This window comes from Echinops telfairi, unplaced genomic scaffold (assembly GCF_000313985.2).
Source record: "Echinops telfairi isolate 266 unplaced genomic scaffold, ASM31398v2 ScPeMD7_1713;HRSCAF=2227, whole genome shotgun sequence".
Classification (NCBI taxonomy): domain Eukaryota; kingdom Metazoa; phylum Chordata; class Mammalia; order Afrosoricida; family Tenrecidae; genus Echinops; species Echinops telfairi.
In genome coordinates this window covers 9,530,210-9,552,043 of record NW_022105611.1, presented here as the reverse complement: position 1 = coordinate 9,552,043, position 21,834 = coordinate 9,530,210, and the positions used below count along the sequence as shown (strand labels likewise).

The window sequence follows — 21,834 nt, the reverse complement described above, 5'->3', positions numbered from 1 at the left end:
AAACCGGCCATGCCAAAAAACGAGGTTCCAGCAAACTGTTTTTATGAAATAGTCACTGTAACCAAGGAGACCCTTCCCAGGCAACTCAACTGAGTGCACTAACTCAGAGTGAGTTATTTGATTGCCTAGTCAGAAAAATTCATACTATGAAAGTCCTGATCTGCCCAGAACAATTCCGGGTTTTTTTTTTTTATTACCCCCTAGTATATATAAGAAAGAGATTTATATCAAAGAGTATTGGTATATTAAGAAAACATCCCAGTTCAATCCAGATAAAGTCATAACTCTGATATTATCCCATGAGTCCAATACTAGTCCATAAATCCCTCTTCACACTCAGGCAGCTCATGCAAATATGCAAAATGCAGGAAGATCACAAGCCAGTGGATGCAAAGTCTTGTGGATCCAGTGGCAGTGGAAGCATCTCCAAGGCTCTAGCAGGTCTCAGAGTGGCTCTATGTGCCTTTTCAACAGGAAGGTGAATTCAAAAAAGAGGGGTGCCTGCCGCCAGAGAACCATTGGTTTCTGTTGCCCTCTAATCAAACTGTGACCTTATTGACAGGCTAAACTCCACCCACATGATCCTACAGGAGCCATATTGGCACAAAAAACTTAATTATCATAGGCAGAATTCAGAATAAGGCAATGTGGTCTCATAAAATTAAGAAGAACCCTAGAAAATATTGTAATGTTCAGCAATGCTCCTTATTGCTGAGATACTCGATATTAAGATGTTTTTAGACTAGGATCAGGTGATAGACACTACCATTGATTTTGTTTCTCTAGAGTACTTAAAATGACATTCGGGATTCTAGTATTTTAACAATAGCTGATTGATCTTAAGCTCCTCAAGCCTTAATTTTCTGAGCACTCTACAAGATGATACTTGCATTGTAGGGCCATACCTTATACTCACTTCTAAGCACAGCTGTCCCTCAGTATCCACAGAGGACTGGTCCCAGGGCAACCCAGACCAGACCAGACTCTCTAGGAGCTCAATTCCCTGGTTCAAAATGATATACTGTTTCCATCCTCCAATATATTTAAAACCATCTCGATTGTTTCTAATATAAATGTGATATAAACCGTGCTTTATGCTGCTCGGCTTTAGATTTTGATGCATTTCTTTGACTACTTGATTTATTTTTCCCCCCCAATTTTTTTTCATCCATGGTTGGTTAAAACCACAGATTAGGAGTCCATGATATGGAGGGTCACCATATATAGGAGATTATTTCTATACCTATATATACATCTTTCCCTACCTAACTATATTCTTTTTTTAAAATCGTTTTATTAGGGGCTCATACAACTCTTATCACAATCCATACATACATCAATTGTGTAAAGCACATTTGTACATCCATTGCCCTCATCATTCTCAAAACATTTGCTCTCCACTTAAGACCCTGACATCAGCTCCTCATTTTTGCCCTCCCTCCCCGCTCCCCCTTCCCTCATGAATCCTTGATAATTTATAAATTATTATTTTGTCCTATCTTGCCCTGTCCGACATCTCCCTTCACCCACTTTTCTGTTGTCCATTCCCCAGGGAGGAGGCCACAGGTAGATCCTTGTAATCGGTTCCCCCTTTCCAGTCCACCCTCCCTCTACCCTCCCAATATCGCCACTCACACCACTGGTCCTGAAGGGATCATCTGCCCTGGATTCCCTGTGTTTCCAGTTCCTATCTGTACCAGTGTACATCCTCTGCTCTAGCCAGACTTGCAAGGTCGAGTTTGGATTATGATATTGGGTGGGGTGGGGAGGGGAAGCATTTAGGAACTAGAGGAAAGTTGTGTGTTTCATCGTTGCTACATCGCACCCTGACTGGCTCGTCTCCTCCTACCTACCTATATTCCTACCTGCTGACAATGTCAACACAGGATAAAGCTTGTGATTATTATGATTATTCTTTAAAAATTTTTAAAAATCATTTTATTGGGGCTCTTATAGCGCTTATAACATTCCACACATCAATTGTGTCAAGTTTCTTTGTACATATGTTGCCATCATCATTTTCTAAACATTTACTTTCTATTTGAGCCCTTGGTATCAGCTCCTCTTTTTCCCTCCCTCCCTGCCCTTCCATCCTCATAGCCCCTTTATAAATGATAAATTATTATTATTTTCATATCTTTCACTGACAGCTGTCTCCTTTCATCCATGTATCTGTTGTTCCTCCCCCGGGGGAGTGGGGTGTTATGTGTTGATCATTGCCATCGGTTCCCCCTTCCTTCCTCCCTCTCTTCACCTTCCCTCTTCACTCCTGGTATTGCTACTCCTATTTCTGTTCCGGGGTTCCGTGTGTTGAGACCTTTTACCTGTACCAATAGTGTGCATGCTCCAGTCTAGCCAGAACTGAAAAGCAGGACTGGGGTCATGACAGTGGGGGGTGAAGAAGCCTCAAAGAACCAGAGGAATGTTGTGTGTTTCACATGGTTCTTCTTTTTACAATTGTTTCCTGATGTCAGCATGGCAGAACTTCTTTTTTCTTCCATTGGCAAAAGGCCATGTTTTCAGCCAGAGAATGGTGGCATTCTAAGAGATGGTAGCCTTCATATTTCATGATAATAGTGTAAGTGCCTAACATAAAGACCACTCTTCTTAAGCTTACAGACAGAATATGGCAAGGGAGCAGAAGTCCCCCATTTCCTTTATGGTCAGAGTCATCCCACGAATTTCTCTTTAGCAATCCCAGTTTCAAGTTTGTAAAACACAACTTCTCCAGAGCCCAGTATTAGCAAGCACCAACCTAAGACACCACAAGCTACACAGCCTCTGTTTCACTCTGCAGTACGGCTACTTCCTTCCTCATAAATTAATTCAGTCAATTCAGCTTGGAAATTCTATTGTTGAAAAGCATGTGCTTCCTGTGGGAGTGTCACTCATTGTTTCTTGTCTTGTTGATAAGAGAAGCAGATGTACCTAGGAGGGAAAAATGTGCTTCTCCACTGCAAGTGGCAAGCATGCACCTGTCAAAAGTAATCATTGCATCAGAACAGTCAGATAGGCAGCAAGTGTCCTTGGGTGCTTTATAAGAAAACAGCACACCAATTTGCGTGCGGTTAATGAAACGCCAGACCAAGGAAGGGCTATGCAGCTTCCTCTTCTATCACTTAGAACACTCCTCCATTCCTCAGTTCTATGCAAACTGAGGTCATTCTCACAAGACTTCGTTATTTCCCTCTTCCACTGCTGTGCATTTTCCCGAGTGAGCTTCTCCATTATCTTCATTCATTCCTTCACAAACTTATTCATACAGTGATATCAATATGTTGAGCTACTTCAATAGACGTAACTGCTCAGCCTGTGGGGAATCTACAATCTAGCCACAGTACTAAAATAATCATAGGACAGTGTTTCTTCCCTCAAAAAAACTTTCTGGCTTTACCAACAAACACATAGTGCCCATTAGTGAGCATGTCTCTCTCTGTGACGGTCTATTACTTGATTCAATAATTGTCTCAGATATGGAAGTCTTGTTTCCCAAATGACTGAGAGCTACTTTTAAGAAAGAATCCCTGGCCCAGGAATCTAAGACTGTAACTGAACATTGTTGAACTCACTCTGCCTATTTAGCCTCATCATTCATTCTTATTCCAGATCCACTGTGGTCCTCACCACTCCTGGGGCCACTTCCTCCTCTCCTTCTGTGACTCCGCTCAGAGGGGTCAGAAATGGTTATTATAGTTCAACTCCCAGACTGGAATCTGCCAAATGGAATACTTTTTCCAACTTCAATTGTTCTTTCTATAAACTCTTACAGAAGATCCTTATGAATGATTTCTGAACCCATTTTACTCGCTAAAGGTAATTCTAGTGTATTGTTTATTTTTATTTGCTATTAGTTCACATTATTCTTTTTTTCCAAATATATGGCAGGCTCCATAGAAGCGAAAACCATAACCACATCTTTTTCTCAATGCTGAGTGTGGGAGCCATCCAGGAGCACGTATAAAATACTGGTAGAAATTCAGTAAGGAACAAAAGATGCGCCAAGCCATTACAGAAATCTTGCTTTGACAATATTCCCATTTCAAGTGCAGAGCTTTTAGAAATCACTATTCACCAAAGGCAAAAACATGTCTCATGGATGCAGCAGAAAATTGCTTTCCACATAATTCTAACATTTCAGACCATTACCTGAGTCTTCCATCCTCGGCTGCAGCACCACCTGGTATAATCTTCGTAATAAATATGCCAGGGTCATCTCCAATGTGGGGGTTATCTGTCCCTCCAGCAATACTGAATCCCAAACCAGAATTCCCCTGTGGAAACAAGAAGGAGACATTAACTGATGTGGCTGTCACCTAAAACCTAGTTTCCCTGATACTCCGTGGTATCATCTTACTTCTTAAATGGAAAGCAGGTGATTGCAGTCTTATATCCAAACCAGTAAAGTGCATTGTCAGCATAAAGTCAAGGTCAGGAAGAACACTCATTTGTCTTTCAGTTGCAAGAATTCAAGGGATTTTCCACTTTGGCTTTAAAAGAGGTGCATCTTTTATGCAACAATTAAAGTGATAATCATGAAGTGGTAGAAAACACACACACACACACACACCACCTGGTGTAATATGATCATCTGAAAAGCCCTTAGAGTAAAAAAATTTAAAAATCATTCATTCATATGGAAAAGAAATGAAATGAAACTAACTATTTTTAAGTATTGCAACGGATAGAGTAGTGATATTCAGGTATTTTTATTTTACAACTTCCAGTATCATTTTAATAGTGTTCATTCATAAAATAAAGGTATTTCTAGGTAAAAAGAAACTTCAACTTCAAAAGGCAGGACACTTTTCTGCAGTCATAATGCATCTGAGGCACATTCCATCAATACACAGAGTTTAATTTGCCATAGAGATCAGCCAGATGTGCTATGCAGCCGCAACATATCCATTTGAGTAGTTTATACTCTAATAAAATGTTTATACTTAATCAGATTGCAATAAATGACATCCAATGAACATCTACCTTTCAAAAATTGGTATGGAAGATACAATTTAAAATCCCTCCAAAATTCGCAAATCATTATACTTAAAAAATCCAAATGTTTATTTACATATCCACTTTTATTCTCCATCTTGATGACTACATTATTTCCAGAGCTGTGTTCTTATTTTTGTCCAATGCATATTTTATTTTAAGCAGTTCCATACAACTAAGTAGACTCTATATTATATTTATACATGGACTTTATATTATATTCTTTCAAAATGGCTGTTTTCAAGGTCAGATGGTTACATTTACTTAACGAGTCTCTTTTCATTGGGCATTTAATTCTCTCTATATTCATACAACAAATGTGGGTTGCTAAACTCTGTGGCAACTGATAACATTTAGTAAAAGAGATGAGAAATAATAACTTAATGTTTGATCTAGAGACAGTAAGTAGGGTACTCAATTAGAAAAGTTCCATGTCAAGATAGGATCACCTATAACTGGACAATTACACCACTGCGAATGTCAAGGTAATGTTTAGCAATTTTTATTGACGGAGTAAATACAACTCTGAATTCCACGGGGTTGTTTTTACAGCTATACATTTATGTTGAAAGGTTAAAATTAATAATTCAGCAAAGTCAATAAAATCTCATGTCCCTATGTTTCTAACATCTTCCCTAATTCCATTTGGTCTTTGAAAAAAATGTCCAAGTTCACCGAACAGAGATCTGACTTCTTAGCAGTCATACAACTGTGTGCTTATTCAGAATACACTAACCACTAATCCTGTGCCTGGCCCTGCCCTGAACCCAGAATGCAGCAGTGAAGATATCAGAGTGGGGGTGGGGGCAGAGCTCAGGAACAGGTACCAGGAGAAGGCAACATAGGCGCTTTTCCTCAATGATAAATAGCGCTTAGATATTGGAAAGGAGTCAGGATGGGAAGCCAAGAGGAGTACAGAATGCTCCAGGAAAAAGGGAAGGAGATAGATAAAATCTTCCAGGTGAGAAATAATATACCAGGTCCAAGGAACAGACAATAAAGCTGGAGCAAAGAAAGCAAGGAGAATTGGATGAGATGAGCCTGGAATCATGAGATGTTGTGAGCTGAGTGTTAAGTCAAGTCATTGTGGGTTGTAAATACCTATTACCACCACATGACAATCAGTATTGGCTGAGAATCTCCTATATGACTGAGTTAACGCGTAAGGATTATTAAAACCTGACAATTTCTTCCTTCATAAACTTTAAATCATGGCAGAAAAGGCAGTGATAGTCTTACAGCTGGTTATCAGAACATCCCCATTGTAAATGTGCTGTTCTATTACAGAGCTAGTCACCAAGACAGCATTCAGGCGATTTAGCAGGTAGTTTCCCGGAGATGTAGATGTTTTGAATGGGAAGATGGGCATCTTCAAGTTGAGTCTGGAGGCAAGAGCTTATTCATTTTACTAGAACTAGGAACACAGGGATTAGAATTTATTGATTGAGAAAAAGAATTTATTAATTGGGAGGTGAGACGGGAAGGCAAGCAGAGACAGGGAGATACTCTAATACTTTCTCCTAAAATATTAATGTGTTTGCAGAAGGTACTTAAAGCTTGCTATTTGAGAATGATATTCGTGACTAGATCCTATGGTTACCTCTTGTTATTTCCATTTCACACTGAACTGAACTGCTGGCTTGCTCATGCACAAAGCACACTCTAACACATCTCAAGGCATTTCCTAGTGCGCTCTACCGGAAACATCCCATCTTCCCCTTCACTAGTCCAGTTCTTCCTACTTTGGTACTTCTTAAATGATCATCCTAACTCATCTACATAAGAAACCCCTCTTATTCTGATTTTTGTATATGCCTACAGGCTGGTCATTGGACATAAGAAACACAGGCATCTGTTGACCAGAACCCATTGAGATGTCAAACTGGAGCCTAAAGCTGCCTTCTGAGACTTAGGCTTGTTGTGTAGAAAAACTGCTCTTGCCAATTGAAAAAAAAAATTAAAGTGAAAGGATACTTTAAAAATCTATAAATCAATAGATTTTTGAAGGAACAGCTTTGATGACAATCTAGCAATTTTTCACCACTGTTTTTAGAATCGACTCCGATATGCAGAACACGGTACTTCCACTATCCTGATGTACTTTTCTCCCCAGCCCCCAACTCATTGAGGGAAAACACCAAACAAAACCAATAGGTCAGGGAGTCCACCATGAAACTAAGGCCCGAGTTAGCATGGAAAGTAACTAGTACTATGTTCCCATTCACCAGGATTTCCCAAAGCATTTGTTTTTCAGTGAAAGCTAGTCCACCAGCTGGGGCTGGCTTCGCCACTATCGTTCTTTGGAAGAAGCGCATCCGAATTCAGCTAAGAAATCATTTCCAGGGCTTTCCCACCTCCTGTAATTGTGTTCCCAGCCTCTCCCTTCCCGTCTTTGCCACTCACAAGCAGTGTTCAGCGGAGAGGACTGAGCGAAAGCAGCCAGGAAAGTGCAGCCTGCTACTTCCCGTGGCTGAGCCACTCCTGCCCGACAGGCAGTCACTATCTCAGATCGGGCCGCTGCAGGGGCAGGTCCCAGTGCCTTTCTCTGAGCAGCGGTCTCTCCATGTTAACCCACATTTTCAGACTCTGTAAATTGTGACTAATTAACCAAGTGGTGGTCTTTGACCTACTCATTAGAAACTGTGAGATGACATGCTGGTGAGGGCAGCCCCTGAACAGAATTCTGCATGGAATGCTGTGTTCCTGCAGTTGGGTAGATTCCCCAACAGTGGAACTGGCAGGGAACTTTCTTCTTTCCCCTGCTTCCCAGGACCGTAAGCTCATTGCCTGCTCAATTGGTACTTCATCTTCCATGTCCTAAACAACAGACCCACACAGGGGGTGGGGGTGGGGGTGGGGGGGACAGCGAAAAGGAAAGTTGATTTGCATGTTACTGATGGTGATAAACATTATAAATGCAATTTCTACTGGGAAGCTCCATTTTTATTTAAAGTTGATTCTCCAAATGAAAATACCCCCTGCACTGGGGGTGAAAAATGAGAAAGAAGAATTTTCTGAAAAATATTACTGACGTGACATGCATTTAGACAATGTGTGGTCCACAACAGGAGCCCTGGTGGCTGCAGATGAGGCTGCTACTCCCTAGGGCAGCAGTGGCAAACCACCAACTGCTCCTAGGCAGAAAGATGAGGCTTTCTACTCCTGGAAGGAATTATATAGTCTTGGAAATCCACCGGGGCCGTTCTACCCTGCCCTATAGGGTTGTCATGAGTCAGAACTGACTGCATGGCAGTGAGTTAGGTTCCCAGTTTGAAATATTTGAGTGGATAATTCAATTCTAGGAGTTTGCTCTAAAGAAATAATCAAATATGAACGATAAGAGTTGTGTGTCATGCTTTGTGGCTGCAATATTTTTCTAATGCAAAGCAAAACACACAATTAGAATAAAAAGTCAAAAACATGGACTAGTGAAGTATGATAGTGCTCCTGTCTGAATGTGGGACATTGTGGAGCAATTGCAGGGAGAGTAAATGACATGAAAAATATTCTGTATACAAATGGGAGGGGAAAAGTATACGAAATCTTATTTGCAATTTGGTGTCCATTGGCAATATTCAAATTACTACTAGTGGTAAGATGAAAAGGACTAGCTACTAACAGGAACTCTACTTCAATCATCATTCAAATTCCCTCCGTAGATGTGACCTTGGGAAAATTACTTAATTCATGAGCATCTGTCTCTTCTTTGACTTCCTCCTGCATGTCTTCCCTGGTTTGAGAACCCATTACTCCCCGTTCATGATCCTCCAAAAATTCAAGCCCATTTCTGTTTTGGAGACTAAATTACTGCTTTAGTCATTACCTCTAAGGTTTTAGCATAACTGGTTGCTTCCTATTCTTTAGATCTCAGATCAAGTGTTATGCCCCCAAAGGTCCTGCTCTGACCACCAATAAACTGTCCTCTGACTGCCATTCTAAGCCACTCTTTACCCTATAGCCCTCTGAGGTTGTTTATCTGATTACATATTGTCTGCCTATATTACTGAAATTGAATTCCAGGAGAACAGTAGCCATATTTTTATTCATCACTATACTGCTGTCTCAGAAACTAGAATATTGCCAGGCATATAATAATCATTCAAGAAATATTTTTTAATCATTTTATCGGGGGCTCATACAACTCTTATCATAATCCATACATTGATTGAATCTGGCATGTTTTTACATATGTTGCCTTCATTCTTTCTAGACATTTACTTTCTATTGAGCCCTTGGTATCAGCTGCTTCCCCCCCATCCCGCCCATAACCCCCTGATAGATTGTACATTGTTATTATTTCCATCTCTCACCCCTTCCCCATGTTTTCTGTTGGGTGCATGGCTATGTGTCGATCACTGCGATCGGTTCCCCTTTCTCCCTTCCTCTCCCCCTCTTCCCCCCACCCTTCTGGTATCACTATTCCCACTCCTATTCCTGGATTCTGTGTGTCGTGAGCTACCCATCCCTTTCTATACCTGTGTACATGTTCTGGTCTAGTCTGAATTGAGAAGCAGCACTGGGGTCATGGTAGTGGGGGGTGAGGAAGCCTCAAGGAACCAGAGGAATATAGTGTGTTTCATCGATGCTTTACTGCACCCTGGTGACTCATCCCTTCACTGTGGCCCCTCTGTGGGGATATTGTTCCACTGTCTACAGATGGGTTTGGGGTCTCTGCTCCCACACCCCTCATTCTCAATAATGTTTTTGTTTGTTATGTGTCTGCTGATGCCTATTACCCGGTCCCTATGACTCCTCATGATCACACCAGTGATGTATTTCTTCCATGTGGACTTGTTGCTTCACTGCTGAGTGGTGTCTTGTGTAACTTCAAGCCTTTAAGACCTCAGATGCTATATCTTTTAATAGCTGGGCACCATCCGCCTTCTTCACCACATTTTCTTATGCACCAGTTTTTTCTTCAGTGATTGTGTCGGGAGGGTGAACTTCTCAGACTGCCAATTTGTTAGAACAAAGTGTTCTTGTACTGAGGGAAGGTATGAGCAGAGGCTTAAAGTCCATCCCCTACCTCAATGTATTGCCGTATAAATATATGTACATGGACCAATACCTCTATTTGTGTGGATGAATGTGTTTGCATATGGACACCGCCATGTTTATACCTCTGTCCATTGCTTTGCTTCCTAGGTCCTTCCTCTGTTTCCTTTTACCTAACATTCAAGAAATAGTCAAAGAAACCTTATACTATGGTGAGAAAAAGTACATGCTTTGGAGTCAACAGATATAGGTTTAATTTGAACTCTTCCCACAAAGTTTGCTACTTCTCCAGGCTAGTTCTTTAGTAGCTCAAAGAAGTGGCTACTAATTTTGTGCCTCAGTTTCCTAAGTAGTAATTGTTAAGTTCTTGTAAAGAATATTGTTTTCATGTGCAAAAGCAGCCAATATTGTTTGGCTTATAAGAGTCAAAACTTTATGTACGTCCCCACCACCCTGAACACTTTCTGTATAAGTAACTCATCATACTGAAGTACATGACCTCACAGAATTTACCGTCTTATGAAGAAGATGGATCTAGAGAGATAAAACGATTGTTATAGACAATATACGTTATCAGATTAGTGCCTCAGAGAGAATCGGCTCCCTATTTCCTAGCAAAAACACGCCGCATTAACTGGGCATATGCATTGCAGTTCTTTGGAATTAAGCTCCACCGCGCATTTCAAGCCTCATCTCTCACAAATGTGTTTGTCAAACTCCTCACTGTTCATCGTGTGTGTCAGGCCTGAGAACGCACTGCCGTTCAGCGGACCCCTGCTCCTTGCAGTATGTGCCTCTTCACGGAAGCAGCCAGCCTCACTTTTCTCCCTCAGACATGCTGGTGGTTTCATACTTTTGACCTTGCGGTTACCAGACCAATGTGTTCCTACCGTACACCACCCGGGTTTCCTCAGGTCAACAGGGTTTTTACAAACTTGGTCTCAAGTTTTCTTTCCCCCTGTATTCAAATTCTGCCTCTCAGGGCTGTTGTTAAATGCTCCTTGAACAACATAAGTTGTTAGATAAGAAGAGAAGTCTTATCTAATCTCATATCACCCTAGTCCTCACTATGGAAAATAACTTTCCCTCTTCTAAGCTCCCAAAGCTTAGGTCTCCCCTTAGGCATTGTGTCTGGAGCATGTGTGCACTTCCTTATCCCCCAGCCTAACCTTTAACAATGTGAGCATGACTGTTGTCTGTGTCCTCCCCAGAGCTCATTTATCGCATCAAAACAAAACAAAACGCACTGTCAGCCAGTCAATTCTGACTCACAGAGACCTATAGGTCAGGGTAGAGCGACCCCGCTGGTTTCCCGCGACTAAGTTTTTATGAGAATAGACAGCAGCATCTTCTTCCCAAAGAGCAGCTGCTGGTTCCAAACGGAGGGACTTGCAGTCAGCAGCCCAACACATAACTGACTCCTCCACAAGATCCCCTTCAACAATTAGTTAGAAACAGGCATTTGAGTAAATGAATGAGGTAATGCTTCCTAATGGGAAACTCAGTTGTCTTTTGAGTCTTCAAGATGAAATCTGAGCTTTTCCAGAGAAACAATGGCTACCTTGTGTCCCAGGGTCACAGTCATAAATAGCCAATGGTTTTCAAGTCTTGTACCAACTCCAACAGGCTGTGAAAGCTTTCTGGAGCACTAAACTGACAAATATCCTATGGATGGTGTCCATCACCTTGAATGGGAATGTGTACACTACCCAATCGAGCAGATACACAATCACATAGTCTCTTTTCGTGTCTAGTCTTATTTATGATTCTTATGCTTAATACATTATTATACTATTTTTTGGGAATTTTTGAGAAACAAGACTATTGTATTTAAGATTTTAAAACGTTGTTTTCTTTCGTGATCCTGAATAACAGTGCTGAACACAACAGATCTTCTAAGTTCTCAGATGCAAGTGAATCTTTTCCTTGGTGCACAAAAGTTGCCCTCACGTTCCAACTTCCTCCCTTTTCTCTTCCTTTCTTGTTGCCTGCCATGACTTAAGGTTTCCAAACTACAATCATATCCATTTTCATATCCACATCTCTCTCCTCATTTAGCTATACTCAGCTCAAACATAATTTTCTCTACAAAGTTTATGTGACTCTCTGGTTTAAATGGCATTGTGTATTCCCAACTGACACAGAACTTACATTTGCAGCCACACGCATCCTATAAAGTTATAATAATCAAGCTCATAAGGGAGAAACTATGTGTATTTTATGCATAGCCATTTCTAACAATGGCTGGCAATTAAGTCTGAAATATTCACTGGGAAAAAAAAGGATTAAATGAAAGCTGTATTACTTTGGTCACGATGAAGCTAAGCACTTTACAGACTTTAGTAATTCCTAATAATATCATATTTAAATACCTGCATCATTTTACTTATTCTTCTACCAGTTGCAGCAGTATAAGCAGTTCACCTTTAAGAGAACAACATGTTCTACTTTTTACTGTTTCAAAGGCCTCATGGAGGTGTCATGCTTTCCCCTTGACACCAGGACCACAGACCGAATCCAGCCAGGCTTTAAATAAAAAGGAAGCTTTCAGTCTGCTTTATACCCTTCTCAGCATCTTCTCTCAGGTGCTGTAGTGAACTTCTGTTTAAAGCTTTTCTCTAAAGAGCTCATGTTTGACTAAGGATTTAAGAACAGACTAGGAAACATTTAATTCTCAGCATCAACTCTAGAGTATTTCTATATTTGAAGAAAAAGTAAATAAACTGGATTGAACTCCAACCAAGAGGCATCTATTTCTTTTAGAAGGGACTTAACTAGGGTATAAAAAAATCTCTTTGGTTCTTTTATGTATTCTTTCAGCAGCAGATGAAGGGAGACAGGGATATTTACTTTCTTCTATTTTGCACTGAAAATAAATTTTATTTTTATGATGCAGGCAACAAAAAGATATTTTCCATCTACTTCTTTGATACTCTCAAGTATCTTTCAAGTACAGAAGCCCACGGATAAGTAGAGCTGACAAAAAAACCCAAAAAAACAAACGTTGGTCTCACATTGTATTTTAGGCAGGTTAATAATTCTCCCTGGGACGTAATACGACTTGCCATATCCTGCCACTTCCATTCCTTTGTGAGTAGACTTAAAGCACAACATGTTTATACTATCTGCCACACCACAATAAATGGCAGGTCAGCTTCCAGCGTGTTGGCTGTATCCTCAGGCAAATGATGCAGTGATGTTTCCTGGGACTTTTTGTGAATGCCTCTTCCTTCTCCAGGGGAAAATGCATTTAGCAGATGGCAAAAGTGACAAGCTCAGAAAAAAACAAACAAGGCTCAGTTGCAAGCAGAAGCTTCTTCAGAAGGTCAAAGCACCAATCTCTGGTGGCAAAGCACAGCACAGCACTTTCAGAACAAAACTCCACTCCCCGCACACGGCCATTTCGCTGCACTTAATGTGTGATAGGCAGTGTGTCGACCTTGGGGTATATTGTGTTCCCATCCGAGGATGAGGCCAGAGGACTTTCACCACAATGACAAAGCAGGGCCAGCTGAGGCCACATATACACGAGGACTTTATGTTGCTGCCACCAAATTCATACACCGGTGAATGTACACACATTCCAATGCCGTAAATCCCATGAACACCTATTTAAGCACAACCCACTTAGGATGGCCTAGAAACCTTCCATGAGGGGGTCCTAGGGAGGTTGTACACAGGTACAGTATAAAATATGAACCAATTGAGCCATAATCACTTCTCACAGCGGGTCTGGAGGTCTAGAATGAACAGGACAGTTTAAATGACAAAGAGATTCTGAAAGACTATCTAGCACACTCATTCATAAATCCATTAATTCAAGCATTTATTCATTTACAAAAGCTGAACTTGAATTGTAGATCTGGAATGTGGGTGGTTGATAGTTATGCCCAAAATTAACTCACAAAAGTGGAAAAAGGTTATATTTACTGTACACAGAAAAAGGTCTATTTTAAATGTGCCTTATTTTCCCCTAATTTTTTACATAGTTTAAAGCAAGCACACATATCAAACTTAAAGACAGAGAACAGATCATTAAGCCTTTCTATTTGTTTACTTGCACAGGTATATGAATACCACCTGAATCTTTCTATGTTTTACTCAAAATATCTCATTCACTCACCTGTAAACGAGGCCCTTCTTAGCACCTAAGGGACCATGACAGGAGAACGTGTAATAAAAAGCCCGGGCGTGTTAACTGACAAATGCAAGTATAAAGAAGAGAGAAAAGTCGTCTGATGTCAGTGACCTCCCCTTGACCTTGCACTGGAGCCTTCGTTTCCTCCCGTTAGAACGACGGGAAAACTAAGAAGAGAGTTGGTGTGCTGCCTGAACTTTCGACTCTGTTCATCTAAAGACAAAGGCAAGAATTGCTCAGCTTTTCAGCGGTGTGGATACTGTTTTCACTTCTTCAAAAAATAAGCAATCCTCAAATGTGCATAATGTCCACAAGTTGCTGTGGTAATCTGCATAAGATTTGGCAATCTGCATAAATTCTTGTCCACTGTTCAGGTTTTTGCTACGGTAAACGAATCACACATATCCCTATATAACTCAAGGATGGATAAATTGAGCACATCAATGGTGTTCACTCAGGAAAACTACTTCACTACTTGCTTATTATTATTATTATTTGTGATTTTTGTTGATGCTCTCCAGTAAGTGTGGGACTGCTAACTACAAGGCTGGTGATTCAAACCCACCAATCCCTCTAAGGGAGAAAGATCAAATTATCTGCTCCTTATCTGCACGGATTTACAGCCCTGAAAATCCTAAAGGAGGTCACTAAGAATAAAAGGTGACTTGAAGGCAGTGGGTTTGTTTTTGTTTCTTTCAGCTCTAAGGAAGAAAGGGAATGTTGAAAATGATGTGACTGATATGAGGAAAGCTACACAGGTTATCACTTAAACGCCCATCCTTACAAAGCCCACCCACTGGCCTCTAGTCAATTTCAGATACTCGGCATTTTTCCAAGAGCAGACGGCTTCACCTTTTCCCCACAGAGCAGTGGCTGGATTTGAAGTCCAGCACTTACACCAAAGCACCACCAGGACACCTCACAAATTTTCCTCACTGTGACTCGGAGAAAGATTTGCACCAGTAGCTCTTCATCAATACTAAGAAACAAACCACAGTTAAGTAGCTTCTCACTCATTGCAGCCCTATAGGACAGAGCAGAACTGCCCGTTAGGCTTTCTAAGAGTATAAATGTTTACGAGAGCAGAAAACCCTTCTGTTTCTTCCAAGGAGGAGCTGGCAGTCTAGAACTGCTTATCTTGTAGTTAGTCGCCCAACACATAACCCACTATACCATGAGGGCAGAGGAGGTAAAAGGATGCAGATAAATTAAGTGGTGGTCCAGCCAGACTCACTCATGTCTGCAACAGAAGTGGGGAAGGTTGCTGGATGACAGTTGCTGAACATCATCCATTTGACTACAAAGATCATCTGTTGCCTTCACTAAAAGTTAATGCAAGAATCCAGACCTAGAGGTTTATAGTAGCTCAGTCATTTGCACCTACTCAGCAAATCTCTATTACAACCAGTCATCAAAATAGAACAAGTGCAGATGGAAGCTAAGCTTGTCATACTATGCAGGTGCCATTGCAATATTTGGGGTAGTGTTTAAAAACATAGTATATAATCTTATATGAGCAGCATGTATTCTTCCAATAAGTTGCACCTTCACATTTGGTAACTATCTGTGTGGTTTGGCAGCCAGTTGGAGAGTGCATGTCATGAATACACATCAAACACAACGGATTGTAACTCATCAACATTTTTCTAGTATCTTCTTTTTCCCCCTCAAATACTTGTTAGTTCATTTATCCATTTACTGAATAAATATTCATCGAGCATCTACTCTGTGTCTGGTAGTGGGTGACACGCTATTTGTATGAGGCTAACAAAACAGACACAGCCTATCTCCTGTTAAGGAAATTTTATGAATGGCAAGAATTCACAGTTATAATCTTGAGCAAGTTAATAAACGTGAGTCTCCTCGCTTCTTCTATAACATGCACTTAATGATACTAGTATGCTTTGTTCATACCCCTAGCTACTTGGCACATAGAAGGCACGTTAGAGATTTACTGAATCAGTAATTGAATTAAAGAATGAATATATACAACACTTAAAACAGTGAGTCCATGTTATTATGGTAGTTAATGCATAACCACTGTCCAATTCCATCTTCCTCTTGGTAGTATCCATCTTTGTAGGTAAATGGAGATGACTTGTATTTGTCCAGACCCTCAGAGTGGGTTACATTTTCTTTACTGACCACGAGAGCAGTCGTTGGAGCCCGCCAGACAGTTACAGCCCTGGGAACCCACGGGCAGTTCCCTTCTCTGCTGTGGCTAAGAGTTGCTGAGTCAGAATCGACTCAGCGGCTGTGGGTTTGGTTTTCAAAGAATGCTGATATCTAATAAGACCAGGGCTTATTAGCCCCATTTTCCAGATAAAAATGTAGAAGTTCCGAGAGGTCATCTAATTTATCTAACTACAAAACATCATCTTGGGAAAAAAATAATGTTTGAATTCAGATTTTCCCAGTAGGAGCCCAGTGCTACACCCTAGGAGAGGTCATTTCAAAGTCACATAGACTGGAGTCTTATAATTCCACCGGAGAAGAGCTGGCTCTACTGCCTGATTTTTGCTCCTAATTTTTCCATACGGTCCTGTGTTTTATGAGCAAAACGCTCTAAGTTCACTACACAACATTTAAATGAAAACTTCCATGACATTGGGGCAAATAAATTCCCTCAAGGCTACAGTCAATCATTTAAAGCATATTTTCGGGGCTTAAACATTATAGGCGAGCACAATTAAGGTAATGTGGTTTCCACTAAAGCGGTTTTGGGAGACACTGCTTAAAATGAGAGAACTGAATCCAAACACTCCGCCATGGAGGGTTCTGGAGACAGGAAAACTTTCCAAGAGTTGCCAGCCTTGTCTTTCTCCGCCAGCACTGCCAGTGAGCTTCAGTCACCAACCTCGCAGCGAGTGGCCCCATGCTTAAACACGGGGCCACAAGTCCACTGAGACTCACAGTGATCCCGCAGACAGAGTGACACGGCCCTCTCCGTTTCCCAGGCTGTAGGTCTTCACGGAGGCAGAAAGCTCCATCCTTCTTTTGCACAGCAGCTGCTGGTCTCAGAGTGCGGACTGTTCAATCGCAGCCTCGCGTGTCACCCGCATCACCAGCAGGCTTCCTCCATGATCCATTCTCATTGCCACTGGGTCAATTCCAAGTCATAACAAACCTAAAGCACTGGGGCAAACTTCCTCGGTGGGGTTCTGAGATTGTAACTCTATGGGAATAGATAGCTTCTTCCTCCCAAGGAGCAGCTGGTGGTTTTGAACTGCTGACCTTGCAGTTTGCATCCCAATGTATACCCACTATGCAATTAGGACTTTCTATTTTCCCACCAGAACTAGTAATCAGAGGGCATTTTCTAAACATTACATTTGGTCTTTCAATGTCTTCTATACTGCAAGGAAATAATAAAATAAAAACTTTCTCTGAGTCTTTACTATAGGCCAGGGTGCTCTTTGTAAAGATGACAACCAGGGAGTTACATTTTCCTTGTACCCTCATCTTCCTTTTACTCTATGCATTATTGGTCTGAGTCTGTTTTAACGTGTTAATAACAGTCAGTAAAATAGTACTATCTCATGGGACTGTTAGAAGAATTTCAAATTTCTCAAGCATCTTCCACTGGCACTTCACAGTAGACATACAATATATGACACCTGTGCTTTACACAGACGTACAAAAAATATCACACCTATAAGGGGCTTGAGTGGCATTCGAGGATTCAATATCGGGCCGTTAACTGCAAGGCCCGTGTCGACCACGAGCTGCTCGACAGAGAAAGAGAAGGCTGGCTGCTCCGGGAGAATTTTGATCGTCTCAGAAACACTGTGGAGCAGAGCCACGCTGTCTTACAGGGTCACTGTGGCTCCGCATCAACCGATGGCAATGACGTTTTATATGAATCATTTTTAACACAGAGTGGACAAATACTGCTTTCAACTACTGGCTCTTGGTATAAAGCACTCGTTCAGTCTTGTCTGTGTAGCACTTGAAGTCATATCATATTTTCCCTGTAATTCCAGACCCTAAAAACCTGGATTCTGGGAGCATGCTATAGGACTTCACTTACAGGTGAGTAGCCTTTAAATGGACCCCTTTCAAAGTTCCCCTCTCCCCGCACCTAAATTCCGTATTTGGAGTATAGTGTAGACCCTGTTTATAGTCAATTTAAGTCTGCTGTTTTGAGGCTCTGATATGAATGGTCATTCCTACTGCAGAAGGATTTACGACAAGTCAGGGCTCTAAAAAAGTATTATATTGTCAATCTCTAAAGTATATTTTTCACCTGAAATGGAGTTCCAGAAAGCAATAAAGCAGATGAATATAATATATATTCTATTAATATATACATATTATTATACTCTCCTGGCAACTACCGTGTGCTCTCATGAGTCCTGACTTACCACATTATCAGACAGAAGATAAATGATTTAAACCCCCACCTTGAACGCCCAACTCACTGATAAGGCTTATTTCATGTAACCTAAATTTGTCCTCCCTTTGAAAGGACTGAACAAACCTCTATTCAAAGCATAGTGTTCATCACAGTCACGGTCGCATGCTGAATGTGTAAGTTTGAAATCATAGAATGACTAAGCATCCTCTCTTGCATTAAAGCCCAGGCTCCCAAACTTGCCTGACCACTGGAATCTCTGAGACATCTGGTGAACATGCGACCATACAGACCCCTGGCCTCTTCCCCTTAGCAATTCTGATTCATTGGAAGTTGCACTTAGAACCCAGGGATCTGTTCTTTCACCAGATGCTCGACTGAGTCCAATGATCAGTCACGTTTAGGAAACTGAACTGTCTGTGCCTGCTCGGACTTCTAAAGAGTCCACTTCCTGACTGAAAGAAACAGGAACAGATCTGGTCCACCAGCACAGAGTTGCCTGTATCCTAGATTTTTGCAGCCGAGTTTTAAAGATTTAGTCTACTTATTAAAAAGTAAAAGGAAACTGCCAATAGTTTTCTAATTTATAAAAATAAAAACAAATTGTGAGAATTCCTTCACAATATTAAATTAGTAAATTATCATTCGAAAGAACTGTTCTCACTCAAAAAGAACAGAGAAGTCATAGCAAAGGCTATTTCAGTAGGAATCTTAGGTTGGATGCAGTGTCATCGGGGCTTCAGCACATATCCAGGTAGCATGGCTCAGGCATTTCTATCTGAAACGTACTGACCACTCTCACCAGCACAAGTCAACATCCTTGTTAGAGCTTTAACCAGACAGAGTCACATTGTCCAAGAATGGTCTGGAAAGTTAACCTGCAATGTGACTCTTCCTCCCTCTGATGGATCAGGAGGTCTCCCTGTGAGTTATGATATCTACCTGAAAAGTCATCAAATGTGCTGTCTCTAAGGAGACTGCCCTTTCTGTTTCTAAAGAACCTTGTTCTCCCCACTCCCACCCTTAATGAGTGAATCAGGTGGGGCTCACCCATTTCAGAGCATTGTTTCTGCATTCAACAACCCAAACAACTAACGAGTCCTCCCAATGAATGTCCTGCCCTCCATCACCTTACACCTCTGATTTCCATTTTTCTTGTCGTATGTAAGTTAATATATGTCTACCCTCCAACCTATTGCTTCTCCTTCTCATCCCTTGACATTAAAATGTTTTTGGTGAGGTTTAAAAACTTTTTGATTTTTTATAACAACCATCTCATATAATATTTGTTCTTTTAGGATTAATTCACTTAACTCAGGTTAACATCCTCTAAATCCATCCAAGTTATGAGGTGTTACACAGTTTCATCATTATTCGTTAATAATCCAGAGTATTTCATTGTGTGTTTGCACCAGAGCTTATTTTATTCATTCCTCCCCTGTGGAGCATTTTGGTGTTTTTCCATCTCCTTGCCATCTGAATAGTGCTGTGATGAACATGAGTGTGCATATATCTGTTTATCTATGTTCTTTATTTCTGTAGGGCATATACCAGCTATTGCTATTGCTAGATTATATGGTTTATCTATTCTTAATTGTTTGACAGGAAGCACCATCTGCTTTGCACAGTGGTTGGACTGTTTCATAGTCTCACTAGCAGCATAGGAGGAGGAATTTGGTATATATATATATGGCCTTCTTTCAAGTAGTAATATATTATTATATATTACTATTGTATATTATTATATATTATATATTATATATTACTACTTGAAAGAAGACATTACTGTTGAATGTGTTTACTCCAGAATTCTTTGTAGTATGGTGGGAGATACTTCTTTTTATATTTATCAATTTCTCCCTGCACAGTCACCCCCCTCACTGCCCCCCCAGCCCCCAGCATCTTTGGAACAAACCATTGCACTGCCTCCTCAAAAACTGAAGTTTGAAGGGAAAGAAGAATTCAAGATTCAATAAAAGAAATTTCCTATCAAACAGGAAAAAAGTAGAAAAAGTCTACAAAAATGGGAATGAGAGAAGGGTCTGTATAACTGCTCTCCTGGAGAGGAGGACTTTATTATTATTTTTTTAAGCATAATAACAAAAACTAAGCAATACAGTCAGAGAAACACAACAAAGAAACATTAGCACAGTTGACTAATCAACTAACACAATGTAACAGAAAGCAACTAGCACAATGTCAAAGGAAAATAAGGAGAAGTCTTTAATATATGTTAAGGTTAAAATTTAAAAATATATTTTTAAATAAAGAAAAATAATGTCAACGTATCAATATAAAATGGGCAAGGGGGTTAATGCAGAAAAGTAAAAATTTACAATCTAATAAGTAAACTTATAAAATCATGTTTGACTTCACTAGCAGCAAAATGCCAATGAAAATGATAAACAACTTTGCTAATCAAATTGGCAAAAATAAAATATCTATTTTTGTGGTAGTGCTTAAAGCAATTTATAAAAATTATATGGTCAGTGAATTTGCCTTAGTTTCTTCTTCTCCACCCCTCCCCACAACTAAGTTGGGCATTTTAAGAAGGTATACAATGCCTATCTAGCTAATAATCTTTCCAACTCCTCACACATAAGAGACCCTCAGAAGGCACATATTACATGAATGACTTATGGGTGCATCAACTGATCCAAACTATATGGAGAGGAAGTCACTGAATGTCAAAGTCTAGGAATTTACAAAAACAGATAATATTTACATGACTTTGGATAAGTGTACTCATCAAAGAAGCAGCTGGGTGGTGTAGTTGGTGAGGTGCTAGACTGCTACCTGTGATTGATTTGACCCCATCAGCTGCTCTGGAGGTAGAAGACGTGGCAGTGTGCTTCTGTGAAGATTTACAGCACTGGAGACTCTCTGGGGAGTTCACCTCTGCTATAGAATCCCGCTGACTCAGAAGAGACTCAAAAGCCATGGACCGTTACTTTTGGTTTGCTTGTGGCTTATGTTCATTGAAGTTATCTATGTTTGCAATGATAAATTATTCTTTAAATGTCCAAGGAAAAATACCCAATTAAATACATTATTGTATGTAAAGTTGATGATATATGAAACCATTAGAATAATTTCAATAACACAGAAAAATGTGTAATCATGTTATCAAATGAGAACTTCAGCTTTGTAAAAATATTTTGGGGTTTCAAATAAAAATAAGTAATAGATATGATATCTGTGTTCTTTATTACAGGAGTCTTTATTTTGTGTTCTATGTTATTCGAAAGTTTTACGTATACCATTAAAAAATTTAAATAACTTGAAGATACTTTCCAGGCCCTGCACAGTTTGTAAAATCTAAATTTCTTCCCACTGTGTTTGGAGAAAAGAAAAC

At 40.4% G+C, this 21,834-nt stretch overlaps 1 protein-coding gene across 17 annotated transcripts in view; it reads right to left on the bottom strand.

Moving 5' to 3' along the window:
* Positions 1–21,834, bottom strand: part of DLG2 (discs large MAGUK scaffold protein 2) — a 1,827,487-nt gene that overhangs the window by 642,352 nt on the left and 1,163,301 nt on the right. For all 17 annotated transcript variants that reach the window (XM_045293139.1, XM_045293148.1, XM_045293133.1 and 14 more), the window contains one exon: positions 4,147–4,271. In XM_045293139.1, the coding sequence (XP_045149074.1) occupies positions 4,147–4,271 (125 nt within the window). The remainder of the gene's footprint in view (positions 1–4,146; positions 4,272–21,834) is intronic.